This window comes from Coffea eugenioides, chromosome 2 (assembly GCF_003713205.1).
Source record: "Coffea eugenioides isolate CCC68of chromosome 2, Ceug_1.0, whole genome shotgun sequence".
NCBI classification, from domain to species: domain Eukaryota; kingdom Viridiplantae; phylum Streptophyta; class Magnoliopsida; order Gentianales; family Rubiaceae; genus Coffea; species Coffea eugenioides.
The window spans coordinates 12,537,328-12,552,133 of NC_040036.1; the positions used below are offsets into that span (position 1 = coordinate 12,537,328).

Here is a 14,806-nt window from a genome sequence, read left to right on the forward strand (position 1 = left end):
GTCAGAGTTTGTTGATAGCTATAACCAATCTAGTGACAGATTAATGAAATATATTTGCATCGATGATCATTTATAGGACCGTGCCTGAGCAGTTGATCCTTTAGGTAGAATTTTATTAATTGCTATTTTTACTAAATTGAACTTGTTGAATTAGCTTTTGAATTTTATTTATTTTATTTTTATTTTCATCCCATTAACTATCCCTCTCTTTTATTCTATTGACTTGGAGAGAAACAACTTCCTACCCGTTACCTGTGGAATCGACCCTATTTGTCATTGTATGCAAACTTAGTATTTTTATAGACAATTCTGGTATATCGGATCAAGCAAACTCTTCGGGAACAGGGTGAATCAAGTAACCCATTGCACACCTGGAGTCCCTGCTCCAGTACTTGAATTTGTTCTATAATTAATTGTGGTGGTAATTAGGACTTTTTAGTAATTATTATTGTGCAGGCCCGACACCTGTCGGATTTGAATCCATTAAATTTAAGTGCTGAATAGGGTTATCAAACAGGCTTAACACTCCTTACTAACACAAGGGATTAATGCATCTAAAAGACTGCACTAGGACTGACATTTGATGATTCAGCCAGTATCAAATAGTATCTTCAATGGTACAAATATACCTTCTCTTTTTTTAAATTTTTTTGAAGATATCCTTTGTCTAATTAAGACTCATAAAAAGTCTTTGAAAAAAAAACTTGTTTAATGCATTTTAGTATCTTTCAATTTAATAACTTTCATAGAATATAATTATTTTGACTTAATTTTACTCAGTCATAAGATTATTTAGTTACATGTTGAGTAGAAGATGTAAAATATTTTGTATTGAACATAAGCCTACTTTTCCTGAGGAAAAAATATCACTATGACTATTGATTGAATCAAATTGTAACTTACAAATTAAATAAAGTGAAAGTGCCTTTCACATAAAAATTAAATAAAGAGCATGCGTGGAATAATGTCTCCAATTACAATGGGCAAAGGGAATGTGTTTTTGTCTAGCTACTAGTTAAGGACAGTGTTGTTAATCGAGCCGAGTATCTGAACGACGAGCTCGACTCGTGACGAATTCGAGCCAGGCTCGAGCTCGCTCGACCGTGCGGACGAGCCATGATATGCACTCGAACTCGACTCGAAAAATAGAAATGTGACTCGAACTCGAGTTCGAGCTCGACTCGTTTATCACAAACGAGCCAGGCTCGGACGAGCTCGAGCTCAAGCTCGAAATATCTGTCCGAGCTCGATTTTGAGGCTTGAGGCTCGATTTCGAAATATTTGTCCAGCAATCAGTTATTACAAAGTCATGCTCCAGCATAGTTCCATTTAATAGATCCAAAAATTTGTCCAGAGTTAAGCTATCCAAAATCAACAAAAATTACTAGGATTGGCAAGCAATGCCATTCTCATTCAAGAATACACAAACTCTAACCACATTTCATCCGAGACAACATATAAGACCATAACATCCATACAACACAAACTCTAGGAATAAAAGTCAACAAATACACAAACTACAACCTAATTCCATACGAGACAACATCCATAAGAGCCAATATATCATAACAGGTTTTGTCCAGCCAAATAAACACACAAACTACAGCCAAATAACTATGTAAAACACTGCTACATAGCTAAAAATTGTCCAACTTCAGAAATCACAAGACAAAGTACAGCAACCCCTTCAGAAATCACAAGAAATAGTACATTTCACAAGTCCAACTTTACAAATCACAAGAAACAGCATCACATATTCTAGAAAATAGCCTTCAAATGTCCGGAAGATCAATTTCTTCAATTGTAGATGATTCGGGAATATCGAGTGGTTCCTACAAAACGAAAACAAGAAAGTTACAACTCCTAACAAGATAAAATGAGCTGCCAAAATAAACAACTAGTAGAAGATATATTTTACTTACACGAGACTTGTTTTTTAACCCATGAAGATTGCGGATCCAATCATTCCCACAAAGTAGCATTTGCACCGTTTCAACAGACATAGAAGCACGCATATCATCGATTATTCTACCACCAGCACTGAAAGTAGATTCGGACGCCACGGTTGTACCTGGAATATCGAGTACATCACTTGCCAATCTTGACAATATAGGAAACCTCCATCTTTCCCCTTTCCACCAACTCAGGACATCAAGATTTGCATTTGCATCACAAACATATCCGCCCTCTTCCAAATAGACATCTAAATCTGATTTTTCAGGGAGAGTCTTGTCAATTTCACTAACAATCATCTGAAATTTTTCTTTCCCTGTTAAAACATTAACTCCAAGCTTTTTAGCAGCCCCTTGGGTAGATTTACTTGAAAGTTCTGCATGTTTTCGTTTTCCAGCTTCCCTTTGTGGTTCCTCACCATGAGATGAGATGTGAGCATCCACATATTCATTATAGAGGTCATAAAGAATGCATCTAATCTCATCAATATACCTAGGGGCTGCATCTTCTCCATAAATAACTAGGAAAGTATGATTAACAAGGACCATTTTGTACCTCGGATCAAGAATAGCTTGCTTTCACTCCAATACTTGTCAAATTTTTGTGCCATACTCTCAGCCGTAAACCTAATATGATCAGAAAAATCGAGAGCTTTTTCATTTAATAGCTCTTTAATCCTATACAACTCTACAAGAAAAAGGTTAGCTGTTGGGTAATCGGATCCAGAAATAATATTGGTGATCTCATAAAAAATACCAAAAAATTTACAAACTTCTTCAACTTTCATCCACTCGTGCTCACTTGGGACATAGTGAAACCCAGGATCAATGTCCCCATACCTGGGAAATACATCCCTAAACTCTAGAGCTGAAGCCAACATCAAATAAGTGTTGTTCCACCTAGTTGGGCAGTCCAAAATGAGATTTTTAGAAGGCAATTGAAGTTGTTTTTTTATTTTGGCAAATTCATTGAGACGAGACTCTAAAATTTTCAAATATTTAATCCCCTCTCGAACAACATCAATCACATCAACAATTTGGTTAAACCCATCTTGAACAAGCAAATTAAGTATATGGGCACAACACCTAATATGAAAAATTTTTCCTCCAATGCTCAACCTTTTTCTTAGAGAAAAATCCTCTTTAACTCTCCTAATGCATACATCATTATAAGAAGCATTGTCCACAGTGATAGTAGAAACCTTATTCTCAATACCCCACTCAAGAAAACACTTACTTAAAGCATTGGCAATAATTACCCCCGTGTGAGGAGGTGGGACATTACAAAAATTTAGAACCCGTTTTTGTAACACCCAATCACTATCAACAAAATGCCCTGTCACAATCATGTATTGAATTTTTTGACCAGATTTTCACAAATCTGTGGTTATACTAACCCTATTGGTACCTTTTAATATTTCTCAGCCTTCTCTTTTCAAGCATGTAAGCAGTCACACAATCTTCCTTTACTGTTTGCCGATTAATCTTTTTATAAAATGGAGATGCAGCTTTCATGAACTTGTTAAAAGCAACATGGTCCAACATAGAGAAAGGATACTCATGCACAAGAACCATATGAGCTGCTAACTCTCGTACTTTAGCATGATCATAGGAGAAATTAGTTATAGAAGTTATACCATCCGAGGGTCCTTCGGTAAAGGATAACACTTGCTGCCTCTTTCGATTTTCCTCCCCAACAGCCAGTCTCTTTTGTAGGCAATTTTTGAGGTGACGCTTGTGTTGAGAAGTAGCTCCAGATGGACTTTTGGCAAATAGTTCTTTGCAGTGATTGCACTGCACTTTCAATGTTCCATTAGGACCTTTTTAACTTAAGGGTTATTATCATTTTACCCTCTTAAACTATATCACTATTATCAATTTACCCCTTAACGTTATTTTTTATTTACGTCACCCCCAAAAGTAATTCAACTCAACATGTTAAAAAATTTTGGACAAAAATACCCCCTTTATTCTATAGCATTATCACATTGTTATTATCACTTTATCTCTTAAAATTATAGTGATACAATCGCTTTAATTTTTAACATTATTTTTTAGGCATTTTATCTCATTATTAATCTAACTAGTATCATCAAAAATTTTTAAATATATTTACCTTTATTAGATATAATTAAAAATAAAAAAGTTGGAATAGTTATTCTTCTTTTTTTCACTTTAAGAGATTCAAAAACATAAAAATAAAAGGATTTTCTCATTCTTTCTTTCTTGTATTAAAAAAGAAAAAGAATTGAACTCTCTCTCTATCTCTCTCCCCCCTCCTCCCCATCTTTCTATTTTTTTAATATTAATAAGATTGTCAAGAAGAAAGAGATTAACACTTTGACTTTTTTTCTTGATACTAAAAAGTAGAAGAGCCACTCTAAATTTTTTATTATACAAACAGGAGGGTACTTTCTTCTAAAGTTCTTTAATTTACTAAGTTGGTTTAATGGTGGGATAAATTACCTAAAAAATAACTTTAGGGGATAAATTGATAATGAAGCTATAGTTTATAGGGGTAAAGTGATAATAATTTTAAGGACTAAACATGTCTTTTTACTTTAATTAACAAATTCCGTTAAGTTTGACCATTAATCTTGGGGGTAAAGTGACTAAAAGGTAACGTTAAGGGGGAAATTGATAATGACACCGAATATTAAAGGAGTAAAGTTATAATAACCCAGTAGTTAATTGGTTAAGAAATAATTATACCACAAGGTATGTGAAGATTTTGATTGATATTGATTCAATCCTGTAACGTCAATTTCAGTATAATCTCATCAAATATCGTGAATCCCGTTAAAGTGAGTTAGTAAGGATGTTTAAGTTAGAATTCTTTTCGTATAAGCAGGTACAGGAGTATTAGGGAACTCAAAATTAGACGCAATACATGGAACTTATCTAGTGGAATATGAACTTATTCGGATCATCCGTATCAACATTTTTATGAATTAAGTAACATTCGTGGAGCATGATATCTAACAGGATGCTTATGAAATATATATAAAATTTTCCATCTAATTTTGTTAAAATTTCCACCATTTTATTTAATAATATTTTCTTTTTATCAAATAACGGATGCTTAATAATTCTAGATAAGATGTTTTTGAGATGGATTAATTTCACTTTCCACCCTTCAACTATACCTAAATTTCTACTTTGGTTTCCAAATTTTGAAATGTAATAATTTAGTCTGTAAAGTATAAAATTTATTTATAAAATTTAAGTAAAATCTATCCCTTAATCCCTAATGTATAAAATCTTTAACAGACTTTATAATTAAGTGTGGTAGATTTTATAGATTTTACTTATTAAATGGGATAAATTTTACACTTTAGGGACAAAAGTGTCATATTTTGAAGTTAAGGGACTAAAAGTGGATATCTTGAACGGTACAAAATAAAATTAACCCTTTTATATTGATGGCCCAAATAAATTTTAGTCGAATGGAGTTTTATTAGAGGTTTTACACCTTTAATTTTCAGTAGTCGGCTTTCTGTTGGGCACAATGGTTCTTGGTTTTGTCCCTAAATGTTCTCTGAGTTTCTACTAGTGACTTTCTCTTACAAAATAAAATTAACCCTTTTAGATTGATGGCCCAAATAAATTTTAGTCGAATGGAGTTTTATTAGAGATTTTACACCTTTAATTTTCAGTAGTCGGCTTTCTGTTGGGCACAATGGTTCTTGGTTTTGTCCCTAAATGCTCTCTGAGTTTCTACTAGTGACTTTCTCTTACTTTCTACTAGTGACTTTCTCTTACAAAATAAAATTAACCCTTTTAGATTGATGGCCCAAATAAATTTTAGTCGAATGGAGTTTTATTAGAGATTTTACACCTTTAATTTTCAGTAGTCGGCTTTCTGTTGGGCACAATGGTTCTTGGTTTTGTCCCTAAATGTTCTCTGAGTTTCTACTAGTGACTTTCTCTTACTTTGTGAATAATAGATAATAACTTCTTCCAATGAAAAGTTAAAAATAAAATTATGATTAAATTTTCTAAACTGAAAAAGGTTAGAAAACCTTTTCAATCATTTGCCAGGCAAGGATCAAGATCTCCTTGAAAATCTCATCCCTTGCATCTCCTAGGAAGAAACTTTAAAAAGAATGAAAAAGACATCCTGCGGGATCTTGAACTACATCCTGCGGGATCCTGCGCAATCACGTAATTCAGTTTCTAAATACGAAGCAAATGGATTGAGGAGTTTCTTTCTCAAAATCAAAATTCTTAAGTAACTCTACGAAAAGGGAATCAAGATGAAGGAGGTGGAGGATGTGTAGTGCGTAATATTGTTTCCACATGATGATTAAAAATTTTATCAAGAAAAGTAATTAATTTTCTTCTTTTTTAACTGAAAATTAACTGACATTTTCTTAAATGACTAAGCGATAAGCATGATACAGAGCCAAGGCCCTACCAATTACATCAAACTGACAGAATCAAACTATTAGCTAGGAAACCCGAAAATATATCAGAAACTACATAAATTTGTCAAATGCGTTTTATTTGGGGGAAGACAAATAGATAATCCATGGGGTCTAATCAAGCTATATGTGTTTTTCTCCGTCATATGCATACAGGTGGCAAGTATACAACTTCAACAACTCGCATGCATTTTGGCTCCAGAGTGTCCCCTTCTACAGTTCTACTACCTCGTCCAAGTTCTCTTTGACTGCAGCAGAAACTTTTGCTAGGAAATCGGACCAATTCCTGCACACATATGAGAAGTCAAGCCACCATTACATCAGCGTATAGGGGATTTTTCTCTGTTTTGTTTTCCTTCTGCATTCCAAGCAAATTCAGATGGAGAATTTTGAGAAGAAATTTATCAACACGTACATCTATTCAAGAATCCAGTCATGTACAAGACATAACATAATTGACAATTAATGGATCAAATTCTGTATGTACTTACCCCGTGGATGTATCAAACGTTATTGCAATCCTTTCTTTTGCCTCATGGAGGGCTCGATTAAACCTTTCCAGATCTTCTGTGGAGCAGCTTCTCCAAGCCTTAATCTTAAGCTCATTAGGTTTTACGTCACAATAGATCGGGATAACCTTCTTGTTTGAGTCTATCATGAGGGACAATTCATGACAGCAGAAGTAGGATTCACAAAAATGGGGTGAAAACACGGGAATTCCAACCTTAGATTTGAGCACTGCCATGTCTAAGTTCTTCTTCAATTCATCTCCGGGTTTCAAGTTCTTGCAGTCCAAGAATGGCTGGAGCCTGAGACATTTGAGGTAATCATAGATCAACAATGCAACGTTTCTTTTTGTGTCGATCCCTCGGTGGCTGATGAATGCATCGAACCCTTGTTGCCTAGTTTTTTTGATTTGGTTTTGGCACTGAAAAATTTGATAGCATGTGTTCTTGCGCGATGATAAACGATGCATGGCATCAAAATATTCAAGAGGAGCTTTGTTTGCCCTATTTTGGCGTGTTTTAGGAGTTAAGATTTTAGGAGAAGGGCATCCTACGTAGGAATAACGCATCTATCTTGACCAGAGTTGATGATCGAGTAAAATAAATCGAGTTTGATGCCTCCAAAGTTTGATTTTTTTTTTTTTAACGAGACTTTGAACTTTTGATCCTTGGAACACGTTTCAAAAAAAAGAGTAAAATTTGAGTTTCAAATTCAAATTCGAATTATATATCATACATTTAATGGTGAAAGTGTATACACTGTCAGTATATAAAAGATTAATTCATTAAAAAAAGCCACATAATTATGACACAATCAACATCTACAGGGTTTACATAAAATGATAATTTTTTTCTCCTATGCGTTAATAAAAAGTAACTGAATATAATATTTTTGTCACAAAAATGTGCAAGAAATTTGCAATGAGTTGCCAACTAGTCCAAAAACATTACAAGTGATTGCAATGTGACGGCTCCTGCCCCCTCTCCCGGCTCAAAAGTCAAAACCCCTCACATCTATGACACCGAGCATCATAAATTTTCTGCGGCGCGTGAAATAAATTTCCATGAGCAAACTTCGGTCGCATCCAACCGAGCAATGGCTGACCATTGAGTCATAGGTGACGCTAACCACAACAATTCTCAAAATTCCTAATGCTGTACACATTGTATTCCCACATTCAGAATCTTTAATTTCTCTTCCAACAGTTTTGAACATGAATTTTTTTTTTAAAAAAAAAAAGAAAGGAAAAGAACTTGATTCCCCTCACTCAACTTTCCAGTACCATTTATAACTTTGGTCAAATGCTTGTGCTAGACAAAAATATGCATACCGAAACCACGTACTACCTAGCATCATCCAGTTAGATATGGCGGAAAGTTAATTTTAATTGAGAGTAAAACTCAAAGATAAGGAAGGAGCTCTTGAAAGCATAAGGATTCAAGCTTATTGACATGATTTAGTGGACAACCTTTGTGTAAGATAACTGTAAATTCAAAATTAAATAGTTTTTCTTTTTTGTTTTATTTTGTATTGTAAGCAGGTGGTGATCTAATTTGTTTGTTTGCTCCTTTAAATATGTATTACTGATATAGGATTTTATATAGTGATCTTACATTCTAGATTTTCATTAAACTAGTAATGCAACCAAAAGAATCTAATCATATATTTCAAGAAAAGACAAGGCTCAGGAAAATTCTGAACTTTTTTCCCAGCATTAACCGGAGCGATCGATGGGAAGGAGCAAGCATATTATGACAAGGGAAACCGAAACTATGAGAATGAACCCTTTATTTTCTGGAGGATGCAAGACATGAACTCGTAACCACAATTATACCTGGCAATTGGACAGGTTTGGCGAGTTTTGAGAGGGTTAATATTGGATTTTCATTTAAATGGGTTACACCCAACCCGCCTAACTTTAGATTGAGTTAATTTTGGGTTGGGTCATATTGGGTCATCTCAAACACATGATCCAAATATGACCCAATATATTAATTAATAGATTTTGATACATAAACTCTCTCAAATATATTTCACATACAAAAAAAAAAATTTCGCACACATAAACACATTTTCACATAGATAGACATATTTTCACACACTAAAACACTCACAGATACAAACACACACTCACTTTTTAAGCTATTTTGAATACTTTATTTTTGCAAATATAAACACACTAAAATACACATGTATCTTGTATGATATGGGAGGAGATGGGGGGTTTTGGCGTGGGTTAGTGGTGTCAGAAATGGATTTAGCGTAGTGTGTATTTTGAAATAAAATGAAGAAGGAATCGTGTTATGAAAGCAAGGCTAGTTGCCTTGATCAATTAAGATCTCTTTAATGTCCAATTCTGCGCTGGTCTACCAGAACTGAGAATGGGAATAGCGTACTAGTACAGCAAGAAGTGGGAAAGGCACACATATGATATGATGTCTGCAAACTTTCTCAGATTGTTATTTTTCCCAAAAAAAATTTTATGTTTTATTGAATGCATTTTTTTATTATTTTGTTATTACATATACATTAAATTGTTACAGTATATTTTTTTAAAAAAAAATTTCAAAAAATAACAATCCAAATGGGCTTATATTTGATTGCATGACAAAAGAAGTGGCGAAAAATATTATGGAAGTAAAAGGAGTGGAATACTCTGAATATAGGAAAATAATAAAACGTCGACGCGTGCAAGTAAGTATTATAGTTAAGTAACTCATATAATTTTGTTAAGTATCCATACATGGAGACCCTGCTTTGGCTCATGTCTCATGCTGTTTCATGAACAATGAAATGTTTCTGTATCCCATATCCCATCCTTTGTAATTTGTTTATTTGTTTTTTTAACTTAAGTTAATGGGTGCTCAATACAAATATTCAAACCGCCCAAAATATATGTGAGTTTTTATTATCTAACCCAAAATTGACCCAATACCCAACTTACCCAACCCAACCTCTCAAATTAGTGGGTGAGTTGTTGGGTTTTGAGTATAATTATCAGGTCTACCACAATTGATCATTGAAGGTTGAGAGATCTTGGACATTGCCATATAATTGTTCTGAAGAAGCATATATGTTCGTGGAAGTACGCGGATATGGGTAGTGACCCAGTCTGTCTAGAAACCACATTCTATAAGCCACCAGCCCACCACCTACATCTTCATGAAACTATAAAATATTTTCTTACGCTAGGGGGTTTGCCCGGGCTCAACACGGGAGTTTTGACCTGTGGGCTAGTTTTTGTGTGTACAGGTATAGATGTTGATGGTGATAAGTGTACTTGGATCGGTTATAGTGTGTCATAAAGTAGGATTGTGAGAAAGGAATTGTACAAAATTATAATTCTAATCTATGAAAGCAAAAGAACCAGCAAATTATATAGCAGTGACAATAAGGACACCATATTATTATAGATGGTTTTAGCAAATGCATCATTGTCTGGGTTGATAATACTGATGGTACAATAGAGTTGTTAGTTCTAACCAACAACAATTCAATTCCAACCAACAAATGCAAGTGCAAAACAATGATAACAAATTAAATACTCAAACCAACAGCTTTGTCAAGTAGGCTAAATAAAGCATTAAAGTTAATTGTATTGACTGCAAATGATCCTTCTGTAAGCCCCGATGCAACCAAATACAACCAAAATACTCAACCAGACAAGTAGTCAAGTAAATACAATGACAAAGAATATAAGCAATTTTAAAGCACAAAAATAGAGTAACAATAAAGTAAAAGAAATTCAAACCAATCAAACTCCCAAGCTTCTTCCAAACTTGGAGTTGAATCCACCAAATAGTTTCTTCAATTGATGGTAGTGCTAACCAACTTGTACAAGTGAAGGCTCACTCCTTCCTCACCCCAAACATACTTTGGTTGAGCAAAGGAATTTTACTACTCTCCAAGTAAACCCTCAACTAGCTACAATTGAAAGCTTACCCACTCAATTAAGAACTACTTTATACAAGTGAGGCAACCTTTATCAAGGTTTTACCACTCCAAGTGATGGGTTCACCTTCACCAAAGTTTTACTCCTCCTAGAGAGTAACCTTCACTTGAGCAACCTCACAACCCAACTTTCCCAACCCCTTATACAACCAATAAAGAATATTTCTACTCAAAGATCTCACTTGTAAGCTTGTATTTAGTGTTGGCCAAAAGTCTGTGTCTTCTTGTGCTTTGGGGTATTTATAGAAGGTGAGAAATGGCTTCAAAAGGCTCTCCAACGGTCAAATATTAAATGCTGTCGAAACTAGCCGTTGGCCTGTCGGACGTCCGAACCATTTGCTCTGCGTCCGAACCATACGTCCGAACCACCTATCGGACGTTCGAACCATTTGTTCTGCTTCCGAACCCTGCGTCCGATAGAAGTCAGAATGTTCAACGTTCATTCTTTTTGTATCGGACGGCCGAAGCAATGAATGAGCGTCCGATCCAAGCGTCCGAAGAGTATCGTCGTCAGTCGGACGACCGATCCTCTATCGAGCGTCCGATCCTCTACGTCCGAACCTTCATATTTCTTAACTTCTCTTTAATTCAAATCTTTTCGATTCTCTTTTGGATCAATGACATGTTCTCACAAATTTCTCACATAAAAACATTAGTCCAAATCTACATTTTGGTTTGTTAATCATCAAAACCAAGGACTGATCAACCAAGTGTTGGAATGTATGCCCTAAAACAATGTATTTGTTTTTTATCTTATACATTCCTTATTATATGTTTTGTATTTTAATAACTTCTTATTTATCTGTTAAATATTAGATACAACCGATAAAGTCCTTATAATATTACTAATGTGATGATAGTCACAAGAGTTGGTGACTATGAGATATCAATCACATTTATAGTAATATTATTAAAATGCCCTAGTTTTTGTACTAATGAAATAGGACATCTTTAGTACGATAAAACTAGTAAACTAGCCTCTAATTAATGTAATTAGTGGTTGTTCTCATCAACTATGGTATGAAGATACTTAGGCTAATGTGTAGATGATTTGAAAAGTACAAATGCATTGGATGATCCGTTTAGAGATCCCGTTAGGATATCTATCTAGTGCCAATGGTGTATCTCTAGTGAAAATTGTGTAAGTGATCCTACGACTTGAGATCACCATAGTATCTTGAGTGTGAATCGCTACATTTTGACTCTATTTACTTGTTACTCTTCGTGAGTACCTTAAAATGTAGAAGTTGGATGTAGTGTGAAGCACGTAAAGAAAATGGGTGATCAAGACAGGATTTACCACTCTGATAGAAGGAGTTGATATCCGGATGGCCACTAGTGAGAAATTAACCCTAAAGTCGACTACTAGGTAAATTGAAGAATGTCTTCAATTTAACCTAATTAAGGGTAAATTTCGGGAACTAGAAAATTTAATTAGTCATCAGGGAATTGGCACTTATTCCTTATTCCTGACTAATTGGATATCTTTGGTGAAAGGATAATAATTACACGGTAATTTTTCACGGAAAGGTTAGGTCAAATTCCCTTGACTAATTCCGAATAATTGGGCAATCACGATGTGTTGCTAGACACCGCTCGTGATTTATAATTATGGGTTAATTATTTATTATAAGTTATGATAAAATAAAGTCGTTTATTTTATCTAATTATTAAACCATAATTATTACCAATACATTCGGGACCTATTGGGTCACACGCAATAGAGATTTAATCCTGGATTGAAACTATGTGAATTATCGGGGTTTAATTTTAAAAGAAAATTAATCCCAGGCCTATTTGAGCAGATAAGAGTAAATGGTTATCTCTTATCTATCAGATGATGATAGATAGAGTCTTGAGTGAAGAGAAGTCTTAGGCTTTTGATTTTGAATCAGACAAGGAGACTTATCATCATATATTATCAGGTATCCCTCTCTCTCTGGTTTTTTCCCAGTTGGGCTGAGATACGAGAGGGTGAAGATACTAAAGAAAAAGGGTTTTGTGATTGTCACGAAACAGAGTGAAAAATATACGTTTGAAAAGAGGAAAAAGGCTAGCACCTTTTTCTCTTCAATACATAGTTCGTGAGACGATCCGGGGTTGCTCTAGCGTGGATATCAGTAGAGGCAGGACGATTGGACTGCTCAAGGGCTGACCATCCTCAAACAGCGCTGAAGGGAGACGCCGCTTGGATTAAGGTAATCCTAAAACCCTACTTCTAGTACATCATACGTAAAATCTAGGGTGATTCCTGGATGGTTTTAGGGAAAAATTTTTATTTTTCCGCTGCGTAGTGTCCCTAAAACCCAACAGTGGTATCAGAGCCATCCCTAAGAATTTTACGTATGATTTAGGCAATTTTGGATTCATGGATTAATAGGATTAATATTCCTAATTGGATTTAATTGAATATGCGGAATTATTGGAGAATTGTTTTTCTTTTTGTTTTTTAAAAAAAAAAAAAAGAAAAAAAAGGAAAGGTTTTCTTACGAAGCTTTTGAAGCTACGTACGTCTGCTCTTATGGAAGCTCGGATGGAGCTATTATGTTTTTTTTTCCTTTCCGTGGATTTGCCTCGCTTGTGGATGTAAGTTTATCATCTGCAAAAGTTGCAAGATGATCATTGAAAAAAAAAAAAAAAAACGATATAGCAGGTTTGCATCTACAAACCTGCGGCTGCTGCGATGTTGCGGCTGCAAGGGCTGCCGCCAGTTGCAGCTGCCATGAGAGACCATGGTGGTTTTTCCATGGTGGCAGTAGGAGATGCACGCCTGGTGGTGGTTGCTGGGTAACAGAGCTATGAGCTCTCTGGGACAAAAGCGCAGCAGATTTGCTGCGGACATCGGCCAGGGCACAGCAGCCTCCTCACGGTTGCTGCCCATGACCTCCGATGGCTGCTACCAGGAGCCGCTGCCACTGGTGGTCAGTGGAGACTCCAGTGGTGGTGGCTGTTGCGGTGGTAGCTCCGCTGTCCAGCAAACAGGCGACCAAAAGCAGCAGCAGGCCATGGGAGCCGCAAGGTCATGCGAGTGATTGCTGCCAGCGATCTTCCAAGGGCTGCCGCTTGCTGCCGCTGCTATGTGAGGCCATGGGAGGCTTCCTTGGTGGTGGTGGAAAGTTGCTATAGCTCTTGGTGGTTGCTAGGTAAGCAAACCAAGAGCTTTTAAGGCATGAGAATGCATCAAAACTGCTGCAAATTGCAGCAGCAACCTATGCAAGGAAAAGTTGCAGCAGGTTGCTGCTGTAGCTGAGCTCCATTGTTGCGACCACCTGGGAGCTACTGCTGGGAGCCGTTGCCACTGGTGATAAGTGCAGAACCCAGTAATGGTGACAGTAGAAATGGTGGCCAGTGGTGGTAGCCAGTGATTCTAGAAAACGATTGCAAGAGTGGTTTAGGAAACTAAAATATTTTTTTCTAAAACTTGAAGTTTTGAACTTTTGGCAATCTTCTGAATTAAATCCCATTTTAATTGTTAAAATGTATTATGGAATCATTTATTTCATATATTATTAGGTTGGGAATTAATTTAGAACTAATTTGATTAATTTGAATTATTTTCCCATTCTTTCCTCAAATTAGTTGAGGATAAAGTTGACCTAATAAAATTTAATTTTACCAATATTTCTTGCGTATGCATGGACCCAAAATTTGTTTGGGACCTTAGGAATTAAATCCAATTAATCCATGAATTGAGATTGCTTATTTTACATGCTTTTCTTTTATTTAAAGTTGTTTAAATCGTGAAAATGCATGGTGGATGGTTGTGGATATAGTACGCAATATGATTGTGGTATTTTGGATGGTTACAATCATTCTAAGATTGAATGGTTGTAATTAATTTTAAAATAGGGCCTGCGTGTCCTGCCTTTCTTATTTTCTAATTGTAAATTCTTTTCTCATCTAAATTCCCCCCGAATGTAACTCGGGGTTTCTTCTATACTATTTGTAATGTACAATAGATAGGAATAGATG

General features: G+C 35.4%; 1 protein-coding gene across 1 annotated transcript; it reads right to left on the reverse strand.

Annotated features, from left to right (window-relative positions):
• Nucleotides 1-1,772: 1,772 nt before the first annotated feature.
• LOC113756706 (zinc finger BED domain-containing protein RICESLEEPER 2-like) lies at nt 1,773-13,715 on the reverse strand. The gene is made up of 7 exons (XM_027300273.1): nt 13,504-13,715; nt 6,868-7,185; nt 6,605-6,662; nt 3,361-3,746; nt 2,509-3,272; nt 1,923-2,458; nt 1,773-1,832 (listed from the first exon to the last, which is right to left on the reverse strand). Exons 1-7 carry the CDS (start codon nt 13,713-13,715, stop codon nt 1,773-1,775), a joined length of 2,334 nt encoding a protein of 777 aa, XP_027156074.1.
• Nucleotides 13,716-14,806: the final 1,091 nt, after the last annotated feature.